The sequence below is a fragment of the Telmatherina bonti genome (genome assembly GCF_933228915.1).
Source record: "Telmatherina bonti genome assembly, chromosome: 5".
NCBI lineage: Eukaryota > Metazoa > Chordata > Actinopteri > Atheriniformes > Telmatherinidae > Telmatherina > Telmatherina bonti.
Window position 1 is genome coordinate 12,267,317 of NC_136623.1, and position 13,129 is coordinate 12,280,445.

Here is a 13,129-nt window from a genome sequence, read left to right on the forward strand (position 1 = left end):
TGACAGACCACCGAGGAGGTGCGTTTTTGGGAGGGCGCTGAGGGAGCAAGGGGGCACATAGACTGGTCTGAGCAGAGATCAGCCGTAACAAATGTCCTCCTCGTTATCAGAAGGAGCGACGGAGCCAGCTGTTATAGATGATTTTTATGAAGATGAAGCATTTTTTTCCCCCCAAACCAAAGTTGATTGCCTCTTTGAAATGGAAAGAGGCGATGCCTAGAGTGATATGATTGCAGGATGCGAGTTCCTGCTTGTATAGTCAAAGGGTGCAAAGATGATTTCAGTCAAAGAAGAGTCACACCCTCACATAGACACCATCTCATTGCGTTATTTTGATTATTTAGATTTAGAGATAATGAGGGTATTACAAATCAGGAGGAATTGTATTTTGATGTACCTTTTAAATTTATTCTCATCTCTCCAAAGAATCAAGGAGGTGCCGTTTGCTCACATCTGGAGAGCTCCATTGTGTAACTTTATAATCAAGTGTTTCGCCATCATCCAAAGACGTTAACGTTCTTGTGCTCCTATTTTTCCTCGAAAATCAAGGTGAAAGAGGAAGAAAGGTATGTCTTTAAATTCTCTCTATTATTTTTTTTTTTTTTCTGTCGCGAAGAACTCACTTCCCCCTTTTCTTAGCATGTGTTTCCATGGTGATGGTTTCCCAGGACTGTATGGCGCCGTTCTAAGTTCGGAGCCCGGAATAATCAGTTGTGTAGCGTCTGCAAATCCCAGCTGTCAATCACCAACCGTCAACAGGAGCATTTCCTGTGTTTTGTCAAAATGGTCCCGCCTTGAATGAATCAGAGGTTTCAAGGGGGCGCATCTCAACGTACGCCAGGACAGAATCAATAAAAACACAAGTAGGACTCGGAAGCAGACTTGTTGCTTCGACTGTTTAGCTTTAAGACTCTCGCTGAGCTTCCAAATAAAAAGCTCCACAGCCATTTTTTGACTCAAAATCAAGCCAAAAAAAAAAAAAAAAGAAAGAGAAAGAAATCAACCTTTGTACACAAAGTTACACCTGACGTGTCAGTGTATAGTGACATTGTAGTATTTTTTCAACTCATCTCCAAGTAACTGTACACACCTCTGCTCCATTCTGTTTTTTTTTTTTTTTTTTTTACAGATGTCTTGAAAATGGAGGAATGTGATTCTTTCTGCCCTTTTTGTACAGATTTCAAGCACATCGCTCTATTTATAGTAACATGTTGGAAGTGTGGGGCAGTTTGTTTCAGCCCTGCTGTACGTAAAAGGTCATTTTTTTGGTCCACAAAGGAAAGGCTTTAACATGCCTCCTTATAGCCAATAGTTAAATCAAAGCAAGAAAGTTTCAAATGCAATTACTGATCTGATCATCGTATTTATTACTGAATTTGTGTATTTATTGTTTTTCCCTGCTTTTTTTTTTTTTCTCTTGCTATTTATTTGGTAATTTATTTATGCTATCTATATACTGTAAGTATTTATTTAACAATGATCTGTATGTCTGTGTGAAACTGAAGACTTTTTCTGATGGGCACTTTTAGCTGTAGAATCCCATCGTAATACCAAAGATTAACATTGCCTGCCTGAATGTACGGCCTGAATCCCTGACCCTAGTACCTGATCCCCACCCAGTGACGTTGCGTATCTCTCTATCTTCAAGGCTTGGCCTTGTAGTTTCCTGTTTTTATTTGGTTCATTTGTGGGGGGGGCGGGGGGTTTCCCTCTTTTTGTTCATTTTTTTTTGTAGAACTGGGAATTCTTTACTCTTGCAAATGTCTCCGCTGTCAGCTCTTAATGCCTAGGCCAAAGCTTGTTTGAATGTTGTGATAATATTTATAATTAATAATGCTATTATTAATAACAATAATAATATTGATGATGACGTGGCATCCTATGGGTTGACAAGTTGCTTGTTAAGTTGTGTTCAGATCAAGGCCATCTGGTAGAGTGTGCAGTGTCTGGGGACCCACTTAAAGTGATGTCTGAAGAGATGTGCGAGTCCTTCAGGGTCACATGAAAACATACGTTCTGTGTGTCTGCTTGGCTAAATATGCATGGTTGTGACTACCATCCTCCTCACCTTAGCCCCTCCCCCATACAGTGCAGATACTTGTTTATGTCCAACTCAGTGTGATCTCACCATCCTCTACATGCCGATTCCTTTTGCCAGTTGTCTCAGTTCCAAGAGGGTTTTTACGGTTCTTTTATGCTCTTCTACTGCAGATTGTGAAGTTTAATTGTCCTTATGATTTGTTCCTCCTCTGTCTATGGTTCTGGAGGTCTCAAGATCCACTTGACCTTTATTAGGATCTGAAATGTTTCAGATTAGTTTCCATTCTTTTAGGATCTTTAATATCTGGCCTTTGAAGCCTTTGGAATTTTATGTTTGAGGGTTTAGTTCTTTATTTTCTTGAAAACTTTTATTCCGTGGTAAGAGTTGTAGGGTTTATCCTTCACCCTGCAGGAGCCTTAGTTTATTTCTGACCACTTGGGGTCTCTTTGAGATGTTGGTGGTTCTCTAGGGCTCCCTGAACATCTTGCATAGCACAAATTTATTTGACTTTCAAAGTGTTTTGTGTGGTGAAAGCGCAAATCAGGAGAAAGTCTCCCAAGATCTCACTCTCAGATCTTTGTGTAAATGCTGCCAAAGAGTGGAGAAGCTAACTTGGTCCTTTTTTTTTTTACCCTCACGGTCCGTCTCATTTTTCTTTTCTCTGTCTTTAACGGTGGAAGGGGTGGACTGCTGTAGCCCCCTGCACAGTGTGCACTTGAAAGACGGGTGGTCATGAAAGAGGCCATCGACTTTTTCGTGGACTTCAAAGGGGAGGCTTTTTTTTTCCTCCCATCTCCTCTCTGGGTATCTGGTCTGGAGTCCGCTGTTGGCCAGACCTGTGGGCTTTAGGGGGCATTCAGAGGGGGCGGGGGGAGATCAGAGAGGAGGCTGAATCATCCCGAATGAGGATGGTAGTAGTGTGTGTATGTGTAAAAGAAGAAGGAAGGTGGGGGGGTTGTTTGAAAAAGAGGAGGTGTTGGAATAGTGGGCATGGAGCTGAATTAAACTTTAATGAGTAACAATTGTAAGCATGCTGAGAGCAAAGGGGGTGAGTGATGTGGGGAGGGTTGCTTGAGTCTGCACAGGGGAGAAAAAATAAAAAATAAAAGAGCTGGAAGGCTCCTCTGCCGACCCCTGCTCGCTGCTGTCATCGTATCAAAGCTGAGGTGACACCTTTCAGGTTTCTCTTTGTCTCTCTGACCGGGATCCCAAAATGGAGACACAGCTTTTTGTATTGAGCCACCTTCTGCTCCGTGTCAAGCAGGAACACTCTTCCCTCTCTGCAGAAAGGAGGCAGGGGGAGGAGTGAATACAGTTGGCTTGCTGCAGGTGATCTGCATTGCCATTTTAGCCTGCGGCACCCCCTAGTGACTTTTCTAGAAACTTGACCCTGAGACAAGCCTGGCAGCCGAGGTCGTCGTAGAGCAATTCTGAAGAGGGCGTAAATATTAAAATAGCAGAACTGAAAGCTGATATGTACTTTCAGGAAAAAAAAAATGACAAAAGACCAAAAAAAAAAAAAAGCATTCTTTTTTTTAACGTTTAACCAACCAAAAAAAAAAAAAAAAAAAAAAAAAAAAATTAAAAAGAAAAAAAAAAGGGAAAACAACCAAAGATTGATGGGTAACTGCTGAATCATTATGTATCATAGGTAGTTTTTAGCAGTTTCCTATCAGAGCTACCGTAGCACTCAGAGGATTCAAAAAAAGCACCAGTGGGGTTCCGCGTGCTGATTATTTATGTTGCATAAAACAGTATTATTTTGAGCTGGAACTGAGAAACTGACATGAGGCAATGTCTTCTGATGGAAGTCTTTTGACTCTGTAACCCCTGATGTCTCTGTGTCTGTCCCTGCCTTCTCCCCTGTGTGTACATGAAGACTTTACCCATCTACCTCAACTGTGTGAGATGTTGTGTGGCAAAGATATTCCTTAACCAAAGAATCCATCCTGTCAGGGTGTCTGTCTATTTATCTTATCTTGTCTCTCCATCCGTCTCTTCCTCATGCCTTTTACTTCAAACCAAATGTGCTGGAATCAATCTGTAACAGGAGCCAAATGAGGCCCTCGTCCAGCCAAAGCTGAAGTCCAGTATGCTAGTGTCCATGTTGATTCATATTCTGTATATATAAATGAAATCATACTCAAGACCAAAAAAGAAGGAGGTGACAATCCAAGCAAGGAGGTTCTTGCTGTAATCAACGTTGCCTATTCCTTGTTTTCCGAAAAAATAGAATTATGACATGCTGTAAGAGAAAAAGCCCAAGAATCAAGCTCTCATCTTAAAACACAAAAGGTCAAACGAGACAGAAGCTATTTTTCCACATTTGTAAACCACCCCCTTCCCACCCCTGTTATTTCCAAATGTGTAGTGTAGTTAAAATACTGTTTGATCCCACTGTTGTAAGTAGGAATTAATAAAATCCATACAGAACGCTTTGAACGGGGACAAGCTAAAGGAGCTATTTGACTGAGTCATAGTTTCCTCAGCTTGGACTCGACCCACCATGCTTTACCGTGCCATCCTTGTCCATGTGTTAGACTTACTAATGAATGTGGCTAACCAACCAAAGGCTTTAAAAAATGATACACAACACTTTAAACGTCAATCATGGTGGGACATTTTGTATCAACAACTTAAGAAATCCCTTTGAATACCTCATGTGAAAATTGTTTGTTGTGATGTTGCACTAAAAAAAAATAATAAAAATGACTCATTTGTAACCCAAAACTGTGATCTGTGAATTTTATTATAACCTTGTTGGAGGTGTAAGGAGATAGACCGTGAGTTTTTAAAATCCAACACTGACAGCAGTGTTTTATGTAAACTGTTGCTTTGTGGTCTTATAATTGTGTTTTACTTGATTTTATACATTTCCAAATAAGGGGAAGAAAATGACATCGAAAATAACCAAGACTTCCCTTTAAAGTTGACTTCAAGACAATAAAATATTTCTTTAATTTCTCCCAAATTCACCCTCACACATTTAAGATTATTTGATGGGTTTACATGATCCTTGTCTAACCAGCTGTCCACATTTATGTGATGCCACAGTTCAATGTTGTGTCAGTTCTATTCATTCATGGACAATAATCACTATAATTTTAAGTAAATAATTGACAAACTTTAACCAAAATTCCCTTCATTAGCTTTTTATAAAGAAACTAAAAATGAACTTCCAATAAAATGATAATTACTTGTTTTTACGTCTTTGTTTTAAGCTAGGACATGGTTTATTGCCTCTGCTATCAGTGCTAAACTAGCTTAGCACTGATAGCTAGCTTAATATATTTATCATTGCATTTGATAAAACAAATAAAGCAAATGTTGAAATATTCTTTGGAAGGTCTACTCGGTCTCTTAGCTAAAATGGAGGCTGATGTTTGATAGGGTCAGCACAAAATAAAAACATATAAAAGATAATTTTTTTTATTTTGCCTACAGGCAGCTAGCATACGCTATGTGATGATATCAGCATGTTCACAAGGTTTTTTGCCAGGCAGACGGTTATTGATTTTATCCCTCTCTCTGTCATAACATGTAAAGGCTAAATTGACCAACAAGTCAATTTCCCAAAGAGTCAATGAAATCCTTTCAGACAGTTTTTATGGCAGGTTTAACACACAAAGTAGAGACTTCACCTTCACTGCAGCCAGATGTAACTACCACAGGCTTGACTGATTGGTATTAGAAACAGATGAATATACATTTGCTGTAAATCCCTGTGGCTAAATCTCAGCAATGATTAAACCTACATCTGTGTATGTATCAAAGATTTAACACATACAGACACTTAGTGTCACATGTATATAAAAAAGGTCAATTGCTTAGAGAAATATTAAATTCTCAAAAAAAAACAACAAAAACACTAAAAGTGCTGATTTTAAATCACAGAATTTGAACATGGCAGTAGGAAAAATAAAAACTTATAATAGTAGTATAAATTCATTTTCCTCTGCAGTTACATGATAGGGTAACATCCATAAAGAGCGATGCCGCACTGGTCGTTCTGGTTGCGAGCCATCCGGATGTAGCCCTGATCGCCAAACTGAGTTCCCCAGCTGCATGTGGAGAGAAGACAAGTTATTAGAGCATCATTTCCGGGATTAAAAATAATTATGAAATGTTTGCGTTATATATAGATGTGTTTATGTCCCTACCATAATTAATTTAAAAAAAATTACTTCTATGATGTGGATTAGGATGAATTGAAAGCCTGAAAAATATGGACTTAGAAATCGTTGTGATGTTTAAATCTCTTTCAAGCAATCTTTTGTACATCTGCCAGACAAAAACCAGCCTTAGCCAGGGTTAATTAATCTGACAGATTTGTGGAAACTTGAGCCAATGATTGTACTCATGTCAGCAAAATCATAAGTCCAAGTGAAACTGGACTGGGCTTGTTGATTTTCTGACTTCCTTCTTTCTCTTCTTGTTTTCTTCTCAAAACAAAGAGTGAAGATTACATATTTGTATGGATAAGTTGGGCTTTGAACGGGTATCATTGCAAACAAAAATGTCTTACCTGTTCTTGACCAGCCAATAGTCTTGCCCATTTAGTGTCCCGTAGCCCACAACTAGCACACCATGGTTCACTTTCTGGGTGCAGGTGGGATCATTGTAAATGCCTGACAAGGTTTAAAAAAAAAGAAAAAAGACTAAAAGTCATAAATTCTGTTGATATATTTTTAATTTAATGAAATAAATCACAATTAGTAAAAATTTCTAATAAATATATATCTTCTTAAAGATTTTTTTATGACTGTTAAAAAGGAGCTCTCTAAAGATAACCCTCTCAGCTGATAGTGGAGAGCTTACCACTGCTGTAGAAAGCAAATCTGGGCCGTCTGGCATCAATACCGACTGAAATGGGCCCAATAGTGGCAACGGCCTGCTTCAGAGATGACTCGTCACCCTCAGGTAGAAATCTGTATGCGGAACAATTGGCTGCTCGGTACTTGGGGTCATAGAGGCACTGTTGTTCCTGAAGATGGTGGAAAAAAACAGTTTTAAAGGATCAGATATTACCAATGCATTTCAAGAAATCAACTGCAATGTGAAAGGACTGATATCTGAAGGGATTTCTTGTTGCTCTAAAAGCAAACAGACAAACCAAACTGTTGATTTGTTAGCTTTTTAACCAACAAATGACACATTTTGGTGATATTGTAGAAAAGAGCAAAAGTGTTTTAGGTTTAAAATGATTGATTTACAAACTGTTTAGTGCACTTTAATCTTAAATTAACTCAACCATTTGGGTTTTAAATTCCTGATTTTACTTATATTATAAAAATGACACAATTATTTGTGATATGAAAACATCCAGTAAGTGTGAGGTCACAAAAACAAGCTGAATTTCATGATCAAAATCAACCAAAACTTTGTTTAAAACATATTTTATCAAAAGAGAATTAGCTAAAAATCAGTGTTTGGTGACATTTTACATCCCAGATAGAGATTTTATTTATTTTTGGTTGAGCTAAAGCCACGACACCTCCGTGAGGCCAGAACAAAAGTGCCCTCCTCCTCCTCCACAAAAACAGTACTGAACCAGCTGAAGCCTGGAGGACAAACATGTTGTCCGCTCCGATTAATTTATTGTTGTTCCAAAGAGACATCAACAGCAGACCACAGACAAGTGAAAAGATTGTTGCTGTCTACAGCCCGAAGGATTGCACTTAACTTTGTGTTAGTGTTCAAACACCCACACTGTTGTCTCACATGGCATTTTTTCTAGCTAAAAACCCCAGTTTGGATTAGATTCTCACCTGTTCTCACTACACCGAATAGAGTGATTTAAACTGTGATAAAAGGAATCTGAAATCAGAGCTCTGACCTCCGGTAAATTAAGAGACAAAGCATTGATCTATTTGGCATAACACGGTATTACTATATTGTGTTTAAAACAGATAAAACAGTGCAGGGTGATTAACATTAGCAAAACGGAGGTGTTGATGGGCCAAAATGATCTAATTTATGTATGACATTACCTGAGAGTTCTTGTTTAAAGTAAAAAACTAACAAAATTCTATAAAACAAAGTCTGCTAGATTCAAATGACTGTTTTTATGTTTTCTCATTCTAATTACTTGTGATTGCTTTCAACGTCAGATTGTGTACTGTACTTATATATTTTTGGTGTGTTACCTACAGTAGATATCAAAAACTAATCCTGATGGGCAAGTCAAACTTAAAACTAATTAAAAAAGGGACAGTCAAACCTGCAAAAAATGTAATATATGTTCGAGGGATTGTGGAGTTTTGCACTATCAATTCTACATCAGACAGTTGTTTTTTGCCTGTCATTAGATTTTCCCTGCTGCAGTGATGAAACACTGTCGGCAGTCCTTTCCAGCGCATCCACTGCAGCACAAAAAGTAGTTAAAAATCATTTTACACAAGCAACCATTTGTTGAAAGAAGTGAAGTAATGTAAAATTCAAAAGCGTTCATGCTTAAAGTGCTGTGACATTTTTAACATTTGAATTGTTTCAGCTGATAAAATAATAAAAGAAAAGGAGAAAGAAGAGTTTTTATGACCACTTTCAGTGTATCTTGTAGCTGCTCTGCCTTCTCTTTGTTACACGCTAAATACTCAGATCAGATGTCACACAATCCCACATAAAAAAACAAACAACTAAAAGCATAAAACAAATTTTATTTTACTTACCACTCCCTTATATGGATATGATGCATCAGAATCAATGCCCTGGTTGTCGATGACATACTGGAAGGCTTTGTGCATGAAGCCTCCATTGCAGCCATGATTCCCATATTTGCCACCAGCACAGTCCACCAGATTTTGTGGACTGAGGTCTACCAGCTTTCCTGTTTTCCTGGCTAACTGGCCCTCAAGGGCCCCTACAGCGCTAAACGCCCAGCAGGAGCCGCAGGCACCCTAGATTAAAAACAAAAGAAAAAAGGAAAGAAAATGTCCATTAAAAACTTCAATCATGGTCAAGAGTCTTCAAAATTTGTCCACTTAAAAGTGAGATGAAGCTGGTTTTTAGTTCCACAACATCACCTAAATCACCTCTGGTGAAGTCTGTGTGGCTGCGACACCTTTAAAGTTTTAATCTCCCTTTCTTTGTACATGTTATCTAGAAGTAAATGAAATGATAAAATACTTTATTTATCCCAGAAGGAAACTGACTGAATTGATTTTCCATCTACTGTTCAGTACGACGTTGCAGTATGCATACATGTCTTTCTTACTGCACCAGAAAATATCTCCCTTTTCTGTTTTATCTTTTATTCTTGATAACTTTTTCATGTCTCTTAAATTTTAATTCAAGTGTGTGCATGCTCCTTGGGCGCTTTCTTTCAGTGAGGAGTGGATGTCACACTTCTTCAAATTTTATTTATTTATTATTTTGTGTGTTTTTTTTACTACACATTTTATTAACATCATTTTTTTAAAAATACTTACATAATTCTATATAATTAGCAAACTAAATGATTGCTCATTGTTGTTTATTTACTGACAATACATCCAAACATTTTTCTGCTGCAGGCACGTAAACACGGACACGGCTTAATAGTCTTGCACATCATTTGATGCACATTTCCATGTTTTGGCAGCACAACATTTGAGTTTGCAACAATGGAGCCAGCAGAGGGTTCAGCATAGTTTAAGAGGTTAAAAAACACTCCAGACTCTCAGAGAAATTTTCTGTTTGTCAATTATATTCAATATTTTACACAGACTAGAGAGAATGCCAAAATCAATACTTGTGAGAACCGTATTCACCTCTGCAGCATAAATATGAGATCAGCTGGGCCATAATATATAAAAGTAAGGATAATGTTAGCTTTAAAAGTCTGTAAGAAATATGGGAATGTTTTCCTGTCAGTTCATAAAAATAAATGAACTGAACAAAAATGGGTGTTGCTTCGTGTTTAAGTTTAATTTAAAACCATTGAATCAGTGCTTTCACATCCTCTTGTAAACCTTCATAAAAAGTGGATGTGGTAAAACACTTGCTAAACTGGGATTTGTGGGTTTGACTTCCTATGAACACAGACTGAAAGAACAAGGAACAGGATGCATGTTGGTAGCGCCACAATAAATGCATCAGAATCAATAAACATTTGAATGTTTCTGCTTCCATCAGTAAAACAAATAATAATGGGGATTGAACCATTTTTCTCACCATTCTTTCTTCATTTACCTGCATCTTGACTTTTGTTACGCAGCCTTTCTCTCTCCAGTCAATGGAATCGGGTATATCAGCGCCTGAGGCTCCTGCAAAGGGAGATGGCGCCCTCTGGATGTCTGTGGGGGGACTGAGTGTGGCAAAAGACTGCAGGATCTCCTCTTCTGTCTATGATGAAGAAGATAAATCACACAAATTGCAGGATTGCTTAAAGACAATACAGTCGACACATGGACACAGCATGAAACCTGAGCTGACCCTTTGCTGTAACATTTTAACTGATGCATTTCTTATATTTTGAACTTGACTGAAAGTGGATGTTCATGCACGTCCATATAGGCAGGAAGATGTTTTAGGTTCATATACTGCATGAAGGTCAGACAGACTGAAAGATTCAACAGTGAGTCAGACAAAGAACTCACACAAAATATAAAATGCATGACTCCTTTTGAGCGAATTGTCATCAATTCTATAGTTTCCCTCAGCTCTTACCATTTCAACACCTCTCAGCTATTTCTATTTCTACTCTATTTTTAATCACTCTCCTCCTGCGAGGCTCAACTTGAGTCATTTTCAAGGGAAAAGGTTCTGGAAAAAGAAGAGGCATTTGAAAATATTTCATAAGATGGTCAAAAATAAATGGAATTGATGCAAGACTGTAAGTATAAATCTACCATTTATTTATTTATTGTGACTCATAATAACTTCATATATTCACATAAACATGAATTGGAACAAAAGAATTAAGATTTTAGTCTAACAATAAATGTGCATTTTCTCCAACAACATACATCAAAAGACACTGTAATTACAGTAATATTAAACACCTAGTAGTAACAGCCCAATTCATGTAAATTTTTTCTACTGTTGTCTGAAATTGCTGAAAATTAGCAACATGTTTCAATGCATCAGATAAAATTCATGTGAGTTCAGACCACAAAACCATTGTAACCAACCAGATAGAAGCTTCTTTATTTGTTAATGTCGTCCTCTTTCTGCCATCTGAGCTCAGTTTCTACTTCCTCTTTATGTTGTTGGACTTTGTTTATTAGATTGAGTGAATAAACTAAGAAAATCTACTGAAGCTGAAAATCGCAAACTCCAACTCTGACTGAAGAGAAGGAGGTTAAAGGACGCAAACCGGACAGTCATTTAACAATCCAGTTTGCTGCCTGAGTGTTTTAGTCAATCACTAAGTTAGACCCACAACACTGTAGGCTCCGGCCTCATATGGGTTGAACCCGTCCTACAGAGCTGAATTCGCAGTTGAGCTGAGAGCAGAAATCATTTCATTAGTCGAGTTGGGTCCAAAAGGCCACAGCCAAGAAACTGCAGCTTCTCATGAACAGAGTGGAAGAACAAAAGGGTTTAAAAAGGAAAAAAAAAAAGTCCAGCAAAGTTTCTAATGGACGTTCTTCATGGACTTAAAGCAAAGTCACAAACGTTGTTTTTTTCTGTCAAGATTTGTTTAGTTTTATATTTTCATTTGAATGAAACAGCTAACTTTTGGGTCATATTTAGCTTTGAGTTTGGATAAATCTCATGTTTCACTTTATGTTGTATAAATGAGTAAACATAGAAATGTGAGCACAACAAGCAGTTTGTGTGCGTTATTTTACCATTTATAAAGATTGTTTTATTTTTGTTTGTTTTGTTAAGATTTTTCCACAGTACTGGCAGTATATGTAAAACATCTGTGGACCTAGAAACTTCCTGATTTCCTTCAAGCTTTCACCAATAACTGTTCAGTAGGATTTGTAGGCAAGTGGCTCCTGTAGAGGAAATGTAAGGTAAAAAAAAAAAAAGCCAAACAGAAAAAAAAAACCAAAACAACCAAGAAACCCCCTAAAAAAAACAAAACAAACATAGTCTTTAAATTTCAGTCTGTTATATTACTTTTATGCATCTGGGTCTTTCTTTTAAATTGATCAGCATTTACAAAATGTAGAAAAATCTGTAACTGAAAAGTTGTTGAGATGGGTTATTAGCTTGTGTGTTTACTGTAACCAGAGAAAACACACATCACAGTGTTTTCCACAGGGCGGCTCTGTATTCACATGCTTCGACAGTGAGATCACTGATTTGGATTTTACCTCACCACAAAGCAAAACAACAAAAACCTACCTGGCCACAAAAACCTTCATGCAAAACAATTTTGCATTAAATTTTTTCTCACATAACATTTGACAAAAACAGGAAAAAAATCACAACATTGAAGAATAATAAAAAAATATGTGCCTATAGAATCACTACTATAAAAGATACAGTATATACAAGGAAAACAACAATAAAATACAAAAAAATAAAATAAAAACCCTAACATGAGTAGCATCAGTACAAATTTTAGTAAATGTTGTAGATGGAACTCAGAATATGTTTCTGAACAATACATGGTGCTTTTAGATGCATCCATAGAAACGGAGCGTGTTGGAAATCAGACTCTCACGATGGCGCACATACACCAAGCAGAGGCAGCATGGATCATTTTCATCCATCCAGCCATCCATCCATCCATCTTCTGCCGCTTATCCGGAGTCGGGTCGCGGGGGCAGCAGCCTAAGCAGGGAAGCCCAGACTTCCCTCTCCCCAGCCACATTTGCCAACTCTGCGGGGGGTATCCCGTGGCGTTCCCAGGCCAGCCAAGAGATATAATCCCTCCAGCGTGTCCTGGGTCTTCCCCGGGGTCTCCTCCCAGAGGGACGTGCCTGGAACACCTCACCAGGGAGGCGTCCAGGAGGCATCCTGACCAGATGCCCGAGCCACCTCAACTGGTTCCTCTCGATGCGGAGGAGCAGCGGCTCTACTCTGAGCCCCTCCCGGATGACCGAGCTCCTCACCCTATCTCTAAGGGTGAGCCCGGCCACCCTGCGGAGGAAACCCATTTCAGCCGCCTGTATACGAGATCTCGTTCTTTCGGTCACGACCCACAGCTCA

General features: G+C 38.3%; 1 protein-coding gene across 1 annotated transcript in view; it reads right to left on the reverse strand.

The window, feature by feature from the left end:
- Positions 1-4,828: 4,828 nt before the first annotated feature.
- Positions 4,829-13,129, reverse strand: part of LOC306755985 (uncharacterized protein) — a 32,137-nt gene continuing 23,836 nt past the window's right edge. Inside the window, exons 12-16 of the mRNA XM_079240578.1 lie at positions 10,211-10,363; positions 8,710-8,937; positions 6,860-7,025; positions 6,567-6,669; positions 4,829-6,102 (exon numbers count right to left, since the gene is read on the reverse strand). Of these exons, the coding sequence (XP_079096704.1) occupies positions 6,003-6,102; positions 6,567-6,669; positions 6,860-7,025; positions 8,710-8,937; positions 10,211-10,363 (750 nt within the window). The 3' untranslated portion in view covers positions 4,829-6,002. The remainder of the gene's footprint in view (positions 6,103-6,566; positions 6,670-6,859; positions 7,026-8,709; positions 8,938-10,210; positions 10,364-13,129) is intronic.